General features: G+C 40.2%; 2 protein-coding genes and 1 non-coding gene across 5 annotated transcripts; 1 reads left to right on the forward strand and 2 right to left on the reverse strand.

Moving 5' to 3' along the window:
• Window positions 1-685: 685 nt before the first annotated feature.
• LOC135615618 (uncharacterized) lies at window positions 686-4,665 on the reverse strand. 3 transcript variants are annotated; one of them, XM_065114397.1, is made up of 2 exons: window positions 4,136-4,665; window positions 686-1,358 (listed from the first exon to the last, which is right to left on the reverse strand). In XM_065114397.1, exon 1 carries the CDS (start codon window positions 4,570-4,572, stop codon window positions 4,228-4,230), a length of 345 nt encoding a protein of 114 aa, XP_064970469.1. In that variant the 5' UTR covers window positions 4,573-4,665; the 3' UTR covers window positions 686-1,358; window positions 4,136-4,227. The 3 variants fall into 3 exon arrangements, with proteins under 3 accessions (XP_064970469.1, XP_064970468.1, XP_064970467.1); XM_065114396.1 differs by having other exon boundaries at window positions 686-1,404; XM_065114395.1 differs by having other exon boundaries at window positions 686-1,404; window positions 1,496-4,665.
• Window positions 4,666-5,016: 351 nt separating this feature from the next.
• TRNAR-CCU (transfer RNA arginine (anticodon CCU)) lies at window positions 5,017-5,089 on the reverse strand. Its single transcript has one exon. It is a non-coding gene; the product is annotated as a tRNA-Arg (tRNA).
• Window positions 5,090-9,304: 4,215 nt separating this feature from the next.
• On the forward strand, window positions 9,305-15,147 carry LOC103989465 (E3 ubiquitin-protein ligase RSL1). Its single transcript, XM_009408310.3, has 3 exons — window positions 9,305-10,386; window positions 10,970-11,706; window positions 14,648-15,147. The coding sequence occupies exons 1-3, from the start codon at window positions 9,970-9,972 to the stop codon at window positions 15,033-15,035; spliced, it is 1,542 nt and encodes a 513-aa protein (XP_009406585.2). The 5' UTR covers window positions 9,305-9,969; the 3' UTR covers window positions 15,036-15,147.
• The last annotated feature ends 1,375 nt before the right edge of the window (window positions 15,148-16,522 follow it).

Raw genomic sequence — 16,522 nt, forward strand, 5'->3', positions numbered from 1 at the left:
AATTTCTCGTGCATTTAACTTCAAAATTGATATCTTTACATAAAAGCATTGTTCATGTTATCGGTTTGTATTGATATATCAACTAGTTGTCAATCTTATTGATACATAATACATGGGGGTGTATAGATATAATACCTATATCGATTTTTTATTAGATTCGTATGTACCTTCTGTATCGAGTAGTATATAGTGATGTTGTGAACCTTGCATAAAAGATCATTTTCTTCAAACTCTAATTTTTATATTTGATGTGGAAGAATTATCTCAAGGTTAACACGTTACTCTCATCTATCCATAAGAAATAAAACAATAATAAAAACATTGTGCAAATATGAAAGATCATTATCAAGCGAGAGATGGTAAATCTTGTCATTTTAGTAAAATTTTTATTTTTTTTCCTTTTTTTTGGGACCTTTCCTAGGTCGCGCTAGGATAGTTTGTTGCTATATTTTACTATCAAGTTGGAGATGATTATTGTAGTTACAAGACACTAGAGAACTATCCAAAACAGAAGAAGAAAGATCCAAGAGAAAAGCATGTTCGTCAGTAATCGAATTCGAATAGTGGCAATAAAATAAACTTTTTATTATTTATTTTATTCTTCGATGTTTCTTTAACTCTCATCATATATATAGTTCTCTTCTTTTATTTATACACAAGACAAAAACTCTGCAAAAGAAACACATTTCATTCAAGGTTCAAAAAGAAAGACAGTACATATAGAGAGTCGAATGTATTACAAATACAAAAATCCGATCCACAAAAAGATAAAAGTAGATCTCTAAGTCCTAAGCATACTTCTCTACTGATAGCTTCTTCACCCTTGACACTAACATCTTTCTTACGCAAAAAATGCTTCAAATGATGACTCGAGATTATCATTAAAGCCTTGCTTCATCTCCATCTTAATACTCACGTCCTTGGACTACTCACCGTGGGGGGATCCTTGAATTATAAATATAGGCACTTGGTCAGCATCAGAGTGATGGGTTCTCCCGTTTGGAGAAGAAGCCCCTTCTTAAAGTCGATAAGCTCCTTATAGGTGATGATGATTTTGTCGCCCATTACGATGCTATAGCCTACATGTGGTCTATCAACTTAACCACTTGAGTCTCCAAGGTATGGATTTGGCTTTGAAACTTCAATAATTCATTCTCAATTTGACAATTGTAATCTCAAATTCTCTTTAGAGTCGATCTCTACTTAGCATTATTATGTTGAAATGATTCAACTAGATCCTATGCCTCGACCAACTTCGCCTTTATGTTGGCAACTTTTCATGGGTTGACTCGCACCTCTAGCTCGATGACTTGCTCCCAAAGTTTGTCACCTCTTCGTTCAAGATGAAAATTATGGATCTGGAATTGCCAACCCGATCTATTAGGTCATCAGATAGTGGTTGTGCTGCACAAAGACAAATTGTTAACGATAAGGAGGAAAACATTAGCATGAGAATTGTTAAGAAAGAAACAAGCTTACCACAGTACGCACTTACCCTCCTTAGCTTTTAGCAACTTTGAAGACACCATGTACACCGTTTGGCCAAGAGGGGGGATAAGCACACCCCATAGGGAATGGCTCATCATCTTCCCATTCTTTCATAGGATGTCAGTTGGATTGAGATCCTATTACGATTGCAATAGCTCCCCAAGTAATGAATCAAGCAAATTAGATATCTAAAATGCCATAAAAGGTATGGGCTTGTGTTTGTAGAAATCTCACACATATTGGCATTAGGTATTCTTTTCGATTGACTCACTCTCGAGCACTAGGAGGTCAGATGGAGGGTGGCTTCCCGAAGTGGTGATAAAGCTTGGCCTCGATGTAGACATGCTAGAGATCCTCTGCTTCTTGATGACCCCGAGCTTTTTGGGATGCATCTCTTAGCCACCACCTCAGCGAGCATGACTCCCTCGAGAACTTCGATCTCTTAGGGTCTCCGTCTCTACCAAAGGAGTGGATTCTCTAGTTGTGGCCTTCTTTTATGCCCCTTGTTTTATCGTATCTTACCGAGATATCTATTTAGGAAACAAGTGCTAGACATGCGACGATCTTCCACTCGTTAATGATACCCAAAGGAACCAGGCTCAAACCAACTTCAATGAACCACCCTTCTTCAATCCTTTTGATGGCTAAGAAAGATGATAATGTCTCTACCAATTGAAGAACTTGACTATTTTCCTCTAAGAATAGTATCAAGGAAAGATTCGGGACAGAGTGAGTTGACCACACAAGATTGAAATTATCCCATCCAATAAAGAAAAGCATCCCTTCCAACCCTTGTTGGAGCTTCAGGTGCCCTTAACCTTAAACCCCTCTTGAGAGCATGCATGAAATAGAATAATGGTTGGGGCTATGTCTACATGACAACACTCTCCGATGAATGAAATGATTTAGCACCACAAGTTGGGTGTCATATGAGATGGTGATATCCTCCGTCACTTGAACCACACCAAGAATAATAGATGGAGTGGGAAGCAAAGCCCAACCTGTAATGCATCACAGTATATCTTAGTGTAGACCACAAACAGGTTATTAGTTGTGATGGATCCTATGAGGAGATAGAGTAACAAGGTTTGGATTTTCTTCTAAGAAGTGATACTGGTGATCCTTTATTTGTTGGATGCAAGTGTATTGAACTTAAGATTATGATACAATATGGTGTCAAGTTGATATATGTAGAATAGGAATCTTAGCTGGTTCGTGTTCTCAAAAGTCCTTGTGTATTGTGAAATTTGATTGAGGATATTTGACATACATTAAAATTTTTTTATTCCTTCTTAATCACTCATGTATATAGAAAATGAAATGAATCTGTTAACTGGTTAGCCAATCATGCTAAACTAAGGCTTTGGTGCTATGAACTATGGAGATTTTTTTTACCTCATATGTTTACTTAATGTTTTTTCCAAAAAAAAAAAATACTAATGATAGCAAGAATGAACCATTTGAATACCAATGAAATAAGTCTCGACTAAAGACCTATGACTTAACGTTTTCTACTATCATAATATTGCTCTCTCTATTATCTTGGCTTGTCCATATGTTTATTATGCACCACAATGACAAATAGAGATTAAAAAAAAAAACTTACCCCCTTTTTCTTTATTTGCTTTAATCCTTATTTTCCTTCATCATGGATCCCAAGGAGTAGTTTAAACTAGGAATCCTTCTCATTGATAAATGACAGAACATAAAGTCTTAGCAAGATGTTTGATATAATCTAAGTTTATTGACATAGCAGTACTTCCAACTATGAAACTGAGAAGTCCCTAACCACTGCTACTTTTCCTACCTCCACCGCCAAACCACCTCTAGCTTTATTCATCAATTGATCATATTTGATTTTGGAAACATTGAAACCCTCAACAATCATATGAAATCTATTAACATCCCCTCTGATACGTATTTTGGCCTCAGATACGTCTCAGCTGACACCACACGCTAAGTCAGAACCGTACCGAGAAGCTGTTCCACATGTCCCGTCCCGAGAGCTCGGGGCGGTGCCGTATGATGCTACTCCGCACGTCCCGGGACAGCGATTGGTCAGATGTGTCATCCCATCCCTCGAGGGTCAGTGGCCACGCCGAATCGACGTGCTACCGACCCTCGTGCAATAATATAAAGCCCCTGGCCAGCGAGGCCCAAGGGAGAAAAAAAGAAAAGGAAAAAAAAGAGATAAAAACCAATCCATTTTTGCACGACTTGCTCGTCGGAGGGGCCAAAGCCGGGGATCACTCAGCGAGGACCATTTTTGCAGGTGAACAACTACACGTGAGCGGCGAGCGCCTCAACCTCGGACGTCATCCACCGCGCAAAGGAGAGCTGTCTTCGACCCACGCCAACCAGCACTCCTTCCCGAGGGCACGGCCACCTCATCATCCAGTTCACCCTACATAAAGCTCCCGACATCAATCCGCGGACCTAGCCGTGCTGACTCGTCAGCCACGGTATATTTGTTGGCTAACACCCTAACACCCTCCATTTTGCTAAATCGTTCAAAGGATTTCTTCTACCAGTTCCATTTTCAAGAAACATTGTTATAGATCAAGAAAATTCAAAATATATATTAGAAGAAATTATATAAAGCAGAGAAAGAAGGCGGTCAATAATGATATTAACGGAAGAACTTTACCAGGGCTTCTTGGATTGGAGAGGAGAGAAGGTAGGTAGATATTCTTGTGAAATATGTCGAAATGTTTAGGGTTTGTAGAAGTCTGGTCGGATCTAGACAATCGAATCCTCTGCAGCCACTTCGATCTCGCGTCGGGAGGAGGGCCAGAACCTCCTGGAGATGGAGAGGAAGACGGCGGCCAGAAGCACGCCCAGGACGTCAGCCGCAGCGTCCTTGGAGGAGGCGCCGGCAGAATGCCAGAGTCCGATCTCGTCCCCGGCCTCCTTGCCAGCCCCGGCGACAAGGGCCGCGATGGAGCCGAGGGCAACGCTCCGCCGGCGGAGGAAGGCGTGGCGGCTCCGGCCAGCGAGGGCGGCGACGAGGATGGCGATGGCGAAGCAGGCGAGGAGGTGCTCGAGCTTGTCGGCGGCCAACCAGTCGTCGCCGTCGTCCTCCATCGGTGCCGCTGCCGCCCTTTTGGGCTCTCTCGAAAAGGCCGCCTGGAGCCGGTTCGGACCGAGTCGGGTTTTGTTCGAACGATGCCCTGTTTCGGGCCTATCGAGGCAGACCCTACCAAGTTAACTCTTGGACCATGGCAAACTATGTTTAGTTTAACACGTGTTAATTAAAATGAAATCAATGTTTTTTCTTTTTCTATCGATTCCATTAACATTTATATTTTCCTTATAACTTAATTTTTAAGTTTTAAAGCAATATTTACCATAGCATCTGGGAATGGTCTGGCGACCGTTCTCCCTTGTTCATCAAAAACGAGTAATAGCTCTCCGATTAAATATTTTAAACATGTAAACAAAAAATTTTGATTTTTTGAAATATTTATTTTGCATTTTTTTGAAGGATAACAGTTTTATATTTTATTGCATTAGTCAAAAAATAATTACCGCGCCAGGTAGGGGTCGAACCTACGACTTTCTGCTTAGGAAACAGACGCTCTATCCACTGAGCTACAGGTGCTGTTATGACAATCCTCGGCGCTCTAATAATAATTGTAGGTTCTGTCTTTTTACTTTCTCGATATATATCTCCAGAAAGTTCCATATGGACTGAATTGGATTCAAGCGCTCCTACGAGGCCGCTGTCTCTTCCTTCTTGTTCTTCTCACTGGGGTCTCTTGTCGTTGTTGCTCATGTTCTTCCTTCTCGACCTCGGATGAGGAGGATGTTTCTATCTTTCTCTTGTTTTCTTCCTCAACTCTAGTACTAACTTTTTCTTTTCTCCTTGGTTTCTTCCTCCTTCGACGCTTAATTCTTCTTTCAGCTGCTCCACTACTGCCACTTTGCGAAGCTTGCCTTGCTTTATTGGACCCTGTTGCGGAGCTGTAGGTTGCTGTGATGATTCATTCCCCAGCAGTAATCTCTGAGGCTGATTTTTTCTTGACTTTCTTCTGCCCAATCTGCAATCAAAAAACCAAACTTTCTTGTTATCCTTCTAATAAAAACCCAAATCCCAGTATTAATATCAGCTCAGATGGATCAAACTACTGTAGACATGACCAAGACATGCATGAAAAGGCTTATCGAAGTACTACAGACATGACCAAGACTTGCATCAAACGACCTATCTATATAAGCTATGAAATCTCTCATCCTTTACGTAAGCTGCAGAGAAAACAAGACGAAGAAAAGGACGGGAGAAAGAGAGAGAAAAGGTCAATGGTCAAGAAAGCACTGACACGTGTGGCAGTCACCGAATCCCCTCCAATGATCAGAACGCAGTTCCCCCAGCTCTGTCGTACGTACGTGCGTGGACAAGAAAACAAGCCCTGGAAAAGTACGTCCGTTCGGTGGGCGGACGCCATCAACATCAGTATGACATGCACATTGCGTGTGCATCCTCGATGCGATTATTCAGCCTGCCGGATCAAAAGTCTGCACTCATCAGGATGTACAGGAACAGGCCGAGCTTTCAAAGCAGCAGCGCAGCAGGGGGAAGATCTCTCCACGGAGCCCTTACAGTATAACACGCTTGATTAGTCCAATATCAAGAGTGAACAAAATTAAGATTAATTTATAAAGATCTAAAAAATATACTACTATCAATTTCAGCTTAAATATTTTGATCAATAGTTTAAACCAAATGAGTTGATACGTTAATTAGTCCATCAGACTTGAATCGTGATATTTGATATGACCTAAAGCATGATGAGAGAGCTCGAGTAGGAAAGGACTACCGATAGATGGAACTTCATCTATGGATAGGGCATGATCTGGATTATGCATTTTTGGTCAGTGATTTAGATTGAACGAAGTTGATAGACTAATTAGCCCATCAGACTTAAGTCATGACATAGAGTGCCGCATCCAATTAGAATGCTACTGATGAGTCAAACTACTATGGTTGTGAGAGAAGGATAGGATGAATGAGTTGTCATTAGCTTCCCAATCTCTAGCGGATGATATGAAAACTGTGTTTTGTTTAAAAAATATCCATCAACTATATTCTTGGACTCAAAATATTTTATACACATCCTATCTAGATTCTCGTGTGACAGAGAATCCAAGTTGCCAACTATTGTCATCTTTTCTCGGTCTCTACTTATAGTGTACGATAACCTTTGCCAACTATTGCCATATGTCATAATCTTATTGTGTATTTAGAAAAGCGCAAGGGGAGAGAAGAAAGGCTTGATAGAGGATAATGTAACGTTGGTTGCTCTATTCCCTTGATGTATAATATTATTTATATAAGTTTATAAAACTTGTCAAGACCCTAAATGAAGGGTGATCATAATTAATCAACCTCTTAACTACGTATGACACTAATAGGTCAATTGATCATAATTATTGAGGAATTTTCCTAGATGGTGTGATTATAATAATTTAAAGATTATTTCTTTATATGCTTTTGTAACATTGATGTTCCATCATAAACACTAATCTTGAAATAATATTAAATAAATAATTAATATGATACTGACTTCATCAAGGGATCTGTCAATTGATAGATAGTATAAACATGATTATCATAGAGTTGCTTTTAACAAAATTTGGTCATAGATAAAATAAAAGTTAATGATTATGTGTTTCGTGAAAGATTAGATTAACATAGAGGTAAGTAAAACAAATATTATTACAATATATAGTTGGAGGAGATAGTTGTCCAATTAAAAATTTATGAAGCAAGTTCTCAACACAAATAATTAATAGCAGTAGATGCAACAACTTGATATTCATTATCTGTAAAAGATTGAGTAATATTTTTTTATTTTTTTATCTCTAACTATTGAGTTAGCTTAAAAAAATAATATAAGCAGAGATCGAAGTTAGATGATCAAGATTTTCAACCCAGTGGACATTAACACAAAGCACAAAGACTTGGAGAATCTTTGTGAATTAGAATATCATAATTTAACGAATCTGTTTGATTGTAGTCTAATAGTTTAATGATGGTCGATGTAAAAATTAAAATAGTTTATTGATTGTAAATAAAATATATAATCAAATGTGAGATGCTATAATACACCAATTGTAGAGTGATAAAGAGTACCTGGTGGTGATGATGGTGATGATGTGGACAGAGGATGTAGAGGACGGCTGCCGAGCGACGGTGCTGATGTGGGGCACATCGTCGGAGCCGCCATCGCAGGGCACGGGAAAGGCTGCCGCCTCCCGCACCCGCTTGCCCGCCAGGGCCACGCCCACCACCCAGAGCAGCACCTCCAGCACCCCGCCCTGGAACCTCAGCGGCCACGGCCGTTTCTTGAACACCACCTGACCATCCGCCTCCTCAATGTAGCTCGCTACCTCCTCTCCGTCCCTGTTCGCGCTTGGCCTCTTCGTCACGCCCATGGAACCCACCAGGGTCCACTCGTCGGACTCGCCCAGAATCTTGTAGACTAGCACCGTCTTCTTCGTTGCCGCGCCGCAGCACAGCTGGCCGTAGGCTGGCCGATCTCCCACCGGGCCCCTGCCCCGTGGCCCATCGGCCGTGGCGCCACCCGGACCCTGTCCGCCGCCGGGTCGTACCCGATCAACATGAGCATAGTCGTCAGCCAGTAAGCCGCTCCGCCGGCGGAGACGCCAGAATCAGGATGCAGGCCCTCCGCCTCGCAAACCTCGCCGGAGATCCACCATTTGCCGGACTCCGGCAAGAAGGTCTGGAACCCGATGACTCCCGACTCGGCGCTGCCGATCTCGAAGGCAACCACCACGGAGTAGTCGGCGCGGAAGTTGTAGACGCCGGAGAGGAAGATGAGGACGGCGGCAGGGTTGGCCCCCGGGTCGACGGGCGGCCAGGGGATGGCGGCCGAGACGGTTGTGGCCGGGTTGCGGTGGGTGGGGGAGGGATAAGAGGAAGGGGGTGAAGATGGCTGAGCTGTCGCCGGAGTGGGAGGGGCGGAAGAGGATGCCGGAAATGGAACGGTGGGTACGAGACTAGCTGTGGGCGAAAATGGGGGAGGAGATGAGGCGGGTCCAGGATGGGGCGACGACGCGGAAGCGGAGGAGGGAGTAGACGGGGAGATAGATAATAGAGGGCGTGGCCTCGGACGAATTCCTGGAGGCCACAGGCGGAGAAGGGGGAAGAATCGGCGGCGGGGAAGTAGTCATCGAAGTCGTCGCCGTCTTCTACTTCATCGGAGCAATCGAGGAGGAGGGTGAGAGCATCGTCGTCCGGTTTCGTGGTTCTTGGAACTGCGGCGCCCCTCTCCGTTTCGATCGCTTCTTGACGACGCTTCTGACGGACGCGGGCGGTTATTCATATCCTTGATCATTTATAAGCGGAGTCAATCTTGCCGCAGAACTAAAATAAAATAAAATAAAAATATTTTGGCGATAATGTAAATTTAAATAATTATAAAAAAATTGGATTCAATTAAATCAAATTAAAATCTTCGTCTAATCGGGTCGACATGATACGATTTGTGAAATTAACCTTTTAGACTATTTTAATTAATCGATTTAAACCGTTTAGAACAATGAACTCATTTGATTAACCGATTGAGTTGGAGCAATGAAATCGAATCACGTAAAACTTTCATTTAATCTCTTTAATAATAATGATAATAGTAAAATAATTTGCAAATGAAACGGAAAGCTTTCGGGGTGGCACGGAGGCGTTAGATCACACAGACAGAAGGATCAGACCAAATGAACGGTGGATAAGGGTTGTGACACGGTGACGTGTCAACAGAAATGAAACCTCCTCTTCCCTTCGACGCTTTCAGTGACCGATTAATAAAGCTGCGGCCTTCGACGCCCACCTCTACCGTCTGTGAACGAATCATTTCTTTACTCTTTTTGCTGCTGCTGCTTGCTTCCTTGTCAGTTCTGCCTTCGGTCACCTTCGCGGTGACGCTTCCGTCCCTTTTCAGAGGAGACCGGCGGAATCATTAAAGCCCCCTTTTTCTGGATCACCCTTGAGGGATTTTCCCAGGACGGGAAGGAGGAATCCGGGAGCGATGGTTGGGGGTTCCAAAATCGGGGCTTCTTGGTGTCCTTTGGCACCATTTTGATGGGTTTTAGTGGCTAAAAGAGCCCCGTTTGTGTATGGTGGTGGCGGGGCGATTTAGGGTGTGGATTGTTGTGCTGCTTGCCGGTGAACGGACCAGACCCTTCTATTCCTTTCGCTAAGTCGCGTTCTGTTTATTTCTGGTTTTGAAACTGGTTTGCTAATCGTGTATTTGGATTATTCTTTACTTGGATCTAAGTGGACGGGCAAGAATTGCGGTGTCTCTTATAAAAATCTTCGGGTGAGTTTTGATTTGGGAGGAGGGGCTGAAAAATTAAAACTCTTAATTCTTTGAATCTACCCGGATGGGCACAGAAATAATACGTTTTTGGTAGAAAGAAGAGGCTTCCCTTTGTTGTTCTTTTGTGTGTTTTAGAAGGGTTCAGATGCTACAGAAATTGAGTGCGGGAAGAATGAATGGATTTGAAGGTGGATTGTTTGATGATTCTGATGTAGAAGATGAATTCCAAAGCTGTTACACAGAAGATGACGAGTGGCAGGACTCGGAAGAATCTTTGGCCGAAGGGTCTAAAGATGATCTTGATGAATTCTCGTTAAGAATGTTCTTCAAGGGTGTATCTGCCTCAGAGGGTCATGGTAAAGGATCTGGAGTTTCTGGAATCGGAGTAGTAATGGAAAGGTCTCCTGGGGTTCCCTTGATTCAAGTGCAGAAGAAGCTCGATTTTCATGTAGATGAATTGGTGGCGGAGCACTTGGCATTAATGGATGGTCTTTTGGCAGCTCTCCAGAATGGTTCTCGAAGGCTCTATGCATTCACGGACTCAGAGGACCTCTATTATCAAGTAAGGAATAGACTAACTAGGAAAGTTGAAGAATATGTTGATTGCATCTCATAGTTGTATTGGATATTGTCATTTGGTGCGATTTAGATAGTAGATGATTAGGTTGTGTTACCTCATAGTATGACAAGTTCTTTACATAATATTGATTTGTTTTTCTGTGTTCAATTACCTAATCTCCATATCAAGTGTGTCGTACCATGACATATTGTTCGATATGGGTGATATGTACCGGTCTGATAGGGGGTCGATACTATATGTCGGTACGTTGGTATGGTTCAGTACACATTGGTATGGTTCGGTACTTACCATACCAATGATCGGTCGGTACACTGATACGGACTGATAAGGCAAACTATACTCCATATAGTTTTGGTGTTGCATATTCAAATAATTATGTTCCTCTCCTTATTTTGTTGTAACCTCCTTCATGTATTTGAACATCCTTAAGCTTATTTTCTGCTTCACTTCACGTGATGTGATTCATACAACTTTTGTTCCCCTCTTTTCTGATTGTGCTTTAACTATCAGAATTTCTCTCCTTTTCGGAGCGATAATGATGTTGATGGTTTAATTGCTTTGACAGATTGCAGAAACAGAAATACTTGATGACCAGCTTTTGATAGCTCTAGGGCACAGAATTTTAGAACTTGCTGATAAGCTAGAAGACTTTGATTTGCAACTTGTTTCTAGTTTTGAACTAGAGAGGCCATTGTGCTTGGCCAAAGAAGCAATTGGTGACTGGTCAGTTGACAATTGTCCTATTTGCGGCGAGGAGAAGCCAAGTTCCAAAATGATAAAGATGAATTGTTTCCACAAAGTTTGTTCTGATTGCATGGTCATATATGTGGAACACAAATTAAGGACCTCACAGGTCCCTATAAGGTGCCCACAAGTTATGTGCAAAAATATTATTTCAACTAGTGAATGCAAGTCCTTTCTTCCAGTTGCCACTTACGTTATGCTAGAGAGATTTTCAATGGAGGCTGATACTGATAATGGAGATAGAATCTTTTGCCCTTTTCGTAACTGTTCAGGGTTGCTGAATCCTGTCTATTATTTGTCCTCTAGAGCAAGCTCATCAGCACAGTCAGACATCAACCGAATTGAGTGCCCAGAATGTCACAGAGATATATGTATTGGCTGTCAAGTACCATGGCATTCTTTAATGACATGTGTAGAATATCAGAACCTACCTGCAGCAGAGAGAGATGCAGAGGATAACAGGTTACATCACTTGGAACAAAATACTCGGCGTAGACGCTGCCAGCAGTGCAGTCGAATGATTGTGCTCACTGATGGGGGCTACCACATGACCTGCCGGTACGTCAAATATGATTTTTGATATGAGTCATTACTGAGAATAGTTTATTATAGTTGGATGAATGCTAATATTTTTTATTTTTGGTTGTGTTAGAAAATTGATTTGCAGATTTATCAATCAGAGAAACATATTAGTTGGACATAAGCTGTGACTTCTCTTTGCTCTATCTTTATGATGCACCAATACACCTATCCTTCTTTCACCCATGGCATAACATATTAGTGTTTTTTTTTTCCTTTTAAATACCATAACCAAATTGCCTCGTTATATAAGTTTATACTATATGGAACATGATTTTTTGTTTGCTAAGAATGATATATCCTCTCTATCTAAACTCATTGGACTGTTCCTATCAGAAAGCACTCTTTATGTCAGAGTCACAAGTTTTAGTCTTTATGAAACATGGATTTTTTTGTTCGCTAACAATGATCTATCTTCTCTATCTAAAATCATTGGACAGTTCCTATGAGAAAGCACTCTTTACGTCAAAAAGATACCTGTGCCCTTCTCATGAAATTGAACATCTTCAAACATTCTTCTTAGCCAATTTCTCATTATGTTATTCTGGCTAAATATCAAAGGATAAATTCGTAGTGGATGTATATCTGATCAGTCTTTTGGGTTTGGTTTTTTAGGTCTTCTTTATTTGAACTTATTTATTCTGGGAGATCAATATATCAAAAAATGATTTAATAATAATTGCTTTCCAGTAAAAAATCTGTGATTTTTGTAACATGTGAAAATGAAGATTAAAATGTTATTTGATATGATTTTTTTGTATATATCAGGTTGTTAAATTACCTATATTTTTTAGTCAACTTTGTGAATCAAAATTCTGCAATACTGCATAAACTATATTTGGCATCACTGACTCCATAAATTAATAAGAGAGACTTTCTATAAAATGTGGCGATAGATTGGGAGGAGATTCACTATTTCCGTCACTGGATCCCTGATTATGTAACAAGAGGAAAGTATCCAGCTTCATCCTAGGTTTGTTAAGAAATTTGACAATTGTAAATATCCATAACTCTGAAACATGGAATGTATATATCCTCAATTGTAAATATCCATAAATTTGACAACAGCTGCCAACGCCATTGTCGTTGTGTTCCTTGTTCTTCTCAGGTATGCTCCTACCTCTTCTCCTCTTCTTCCTTCTCCACTACTTCGGTTCTACACCACCCCTTCCACTTCTCCCTCTTTTTCTTCCTCCCTGAAACACCGGTACGTACCAGTGTATCGACAAATGGTACACCACTAATCGATATGTACTAGTCTGATAGATCATCGAAATGGGTCTAGTACCTGAAACTCAGAAGTAGAGTATCTGAAGGTCATAAATTTGGAGAAAGTAGACTTCATTGCAGAAAGCTTTATGGCCATTTATGAGAAAAGTGAATACCAAATTTTCATTTGACTCTGGGGAACTCCACTTCAGCATATTTCAGATAACAAAATGTTCATACCTAAATCAATTCCATGGGACTTCTCTTTTGAAAAATTCCACTTTGGTGCTGGCTTTCACATTGGTGAAACAAACAGGACCAGAAAGTTCTTGCTCAAAGTTTCACCCTTGTCGTTTTAGCTCATCCAGTTTCTATCATCAAGTATCCTTTATTCACTTATAACTTGTATTGAGCATGTATGCAATCTCGTTCAGTTCCTCATCACTGCTTTAATCAATGCCTTAATTAATGTATCATCACACGGCTGTTCAGACGGAACTTTTTCTGTGCACTGGACTTTCAAAATGATACCATGGCATTTGGGATGTCACCAACACGAGTCATGCCATCAAAATGATACCTCTTCAGTAAATGTGATTTCTGAACTTCCCTTTTTACCCAATACTCATGCCATTAAAAGAATGTTAACATTGGTTAAAAATTTTTATAAACTTAGGCAGATCATTTATCAACAATGCAGACCACCATCCTTTCTTGCACAATCGAATACCATGGTAAATGCAAAGGAGCAATGGATAAATGGTTGTCTTGAGTAATGGAGAAATGAATTTATTTTGTTCAACTTCCAATGGTCACTGCTGTTTTATTTTGTTTTTTAAAAAGAGAATTGTTATTTTGACCAATATTCTAATATACGTCACCATCCTAATATGCATAACATCTAATGGTTTTTTGGTGAAGGATATCTTGGAAGCTGCAGAAGCTTCCTTTAAGTTTATCCTTAATAAACCTTGAAATTTTCTAGTCGGTAAAATTGACTTTCATGTTTTTTTGACTGGTAATACAGTTTTTGAAGCTTGGTTGAATATCATGAAATATTCATCCAGATCTCTGCATTAATGCAACTAAGTAATATTGCCTTACCTTGGCTGAATATATGCTTATTATTTATATTCTTTGTTTCTTTATTTAATGCTATGAAATAGGTTAGTGAACTTTCAGAGAACTTCCTGTAAAAAGTTCCCCATGTGATGAGTTTTGCTTGGGGTGAGTTGATTATGGGAGCTCTTTCGCCTGTCTGTAACTTCTGAAAAATTTGTCAGAATTTTATTATTATTATTTTTTCTAAGCACAAATCTTGAAGTTTTGGTGAGGTATTTTCCTTTTAATTCTTCAGACGAATTCCAACTTGTATTTTTGGATGGTTGCAAATTAACGAAAGTATAGGTTTAACTCATTTTCTGTTTTCACCTGGTATGTCTGATTTCTGTCATCAAGTTAACATTATAAAGTTTGTCTGTGTCACCATGTCTTCCTTTGCTAATAATTTGTTGGTCTAATCAATATATCCAGATAGACCAAACTAATGCTGTGTTGACTTGCTATTTTAAGACTTTGCCTCCTTTCAATTTTCAGAGTCAAATATATGGGGTCCAAACTTCTTTAGGCTCTTACTTTTCCAGGATGAAACAGTAGATAGATAAACCCAAAGTCTTATTTGCTTAACATCATTTTTGTGTTCACATTACAGGTGTGGGCAGGAATTCTGCTGCTCCTGTGGTGCTGAATATAGGAATGGGATTCAGACATGTCATTGTGCCTTTTGGGGTGAGAACATCCTGGAACCCTCTGCAACACCTTCTGACCAAGAATCGGAACGGTGGACATGGGAGTCTTTTGAATCTCTGCCGGCAGTTATGGACCAGTATTCTGAGCAAGAAAGAGCACAACTGGCTATGATACAAAGGTTTCTTGCTGGAGGATTTGGCCCGAGTGACCACCACCTTCCCCCTTCCCGGTCACCCCCTCCATGTTCTGACTCGTACATGGATACCATGAAAGACCTTCACCAGCTCCCTTGGCTCGAGAGGTTTGTATCTGTGATTAGCGATAGCTACCACGAGGATTTTCTCCAGTGAATTTAGTCCAATATCCCACTGCACATTGGGGTTATGTCTATCAACATGGGGTACAAGCGAAGGGCCAGATGTACAAACTCTTATCTCATAAAATATAGGTTTGCCTTCAGCATATTTGGTGCTATTGAGGTCCCTTCTGCTGATTAGTTGAATGCTTGGAATGGTAGGCTGTGTGAAGGTTTGATGAATTGTGAACTCTTCCTAGATTATTATTTGCTAGATACAACTAGGAATATGTGAAGCTTATTGCCATTCAAATCAAGCAAATTTGTTTGCTTGAAGAGGAATAGTTAAGCTGAAACAAATTTGCTTTTAAGATTCGAGGTTGGCATTCTAAATTAGCCATAATACTTGACAGGGAAGAATTCTACAAGATATCCCCCTGATTATTATCGTCTGGAAAGGGGAAACTTTTGTCAAAGGCTCGTTCCAAGTGCCACATTTTTACTCCAACCTTGTTGTTTATGGCTCAATCTTGTAAAGTAGGAGGATTTCTTTTTAGTCAATAAAGCTCCAATTTAGAAACACCTCCACACTTCATTCTAATTACTACTGCTGGGAGTTTGAATACAGGTTTTTTTTTTTTTGGTTAATTGAAATAGATATGCTGAAAAATGATTAACAAAATTCAGTTGGAAGGTTTATTGACATAAATTTAACTTGTACCAGTCCGATCAAGGACTTACATCGATTGAAACGATATAAATTCGTATCAGTTTGGATTTTTATTATTTGGCCACGCAATGAATAGGTTGATAGTGAAGCTGGAAAGAAGCTGAACATCAAACTTTTGTCACTCACACTGTTCTGAATACTTATTATTTGACCAAACAAACGCAGAGGTTGATAACGAAGCTGGAAACACTCTGAACATCAAACTTATTGCCACTTATATCAGTTTAGATTTAAATTACTTGACCAAACAACTACATGTTCTCTCTGTCATTTCAGTTAACTATTAGGTAAGAACTGTATTTGAATGAGTTGACCATGGCGAGTTTCTTAGGAGCCATTGCGTTGGCTCTTTGGGAACGTAATCGATTGCACTAATCACCGTGATGGAAGATGTGTCTTAAGCACCAAATCATATGTTTGTAATATTCTAATTAATGTGTTTTAAGCACCAAATCACATGTAATATTTGAATTAATTTTACATCCAAAATGGATAAGATTAAAATTAACTTATAAAGATACGATGAGTATATTATTATCCATCATCAATTATTTGAATCAAACGATGTTGATAGGTTAATTAGCTCATCAGATTCGGAACGTGATATTTGGTATCAGAACCGATATGATATTTGAGTATGGTGAGAGAGTTCAATTAAGAAAGAATTACTCGTGGATGGAGTGACTCGTCATGGTTTAGAGTCACCACTATATTTCGTCTCACATGCATCATGTTAGGATTTGATTTGAGATATGTCAAGCCCTTAAATATGAAAAATTATAACACCTTAATTAATCTCACATCGAAAGAAA

Source organism: Musa acuminata, chromosome BXJ2-6 (assembly GCF_036884655.1).
Source record: "Musa acuminata AAA Group cultivar baxijiao chromosome BXJ2-6, Cavendish_Baxijiao_AAA, whole genome shotgun sequence".
Taxonomy (NCBI): Eukaryota; Viridiplantae; Streptophyta; class Magnoliopsida; order Zingiberales; family Musaceae; genus Musa; species Musa acuminata.

Excerpts from the sequence above, each read along its gene's own strand:
- LOC135615618 (XM_065114397.1), bottom strand. The coding sequence starts at position 4,572 with ATGGAGGACGACGGCGACGACTGGTTGGCCGCCGACAAGCTCGAGCAC.
- LOC103989465 (XM_009408310.3), top strand. The coding sequence starts at position 9,970 with ATGCTACAGAAATTGAGTGCGGGAAGAATGAATGGATTTGAAGGTGGA. Across the intron at positions 10,387-10,969 it reads CAGAGGACCTCTATTATCAA|ATTGCAGAAACAGAAATACT; the intron begins GTAAGGAATAGA and ends TTGCTTTGACAG. Across the intron at positions 11,707-14,647 it reads GGCTACCACATGACCTGCCG|GTGTGGGCAGGAATTCTGCT; the intron begins GTACGTCAAATA and ends TTCACATTACAG.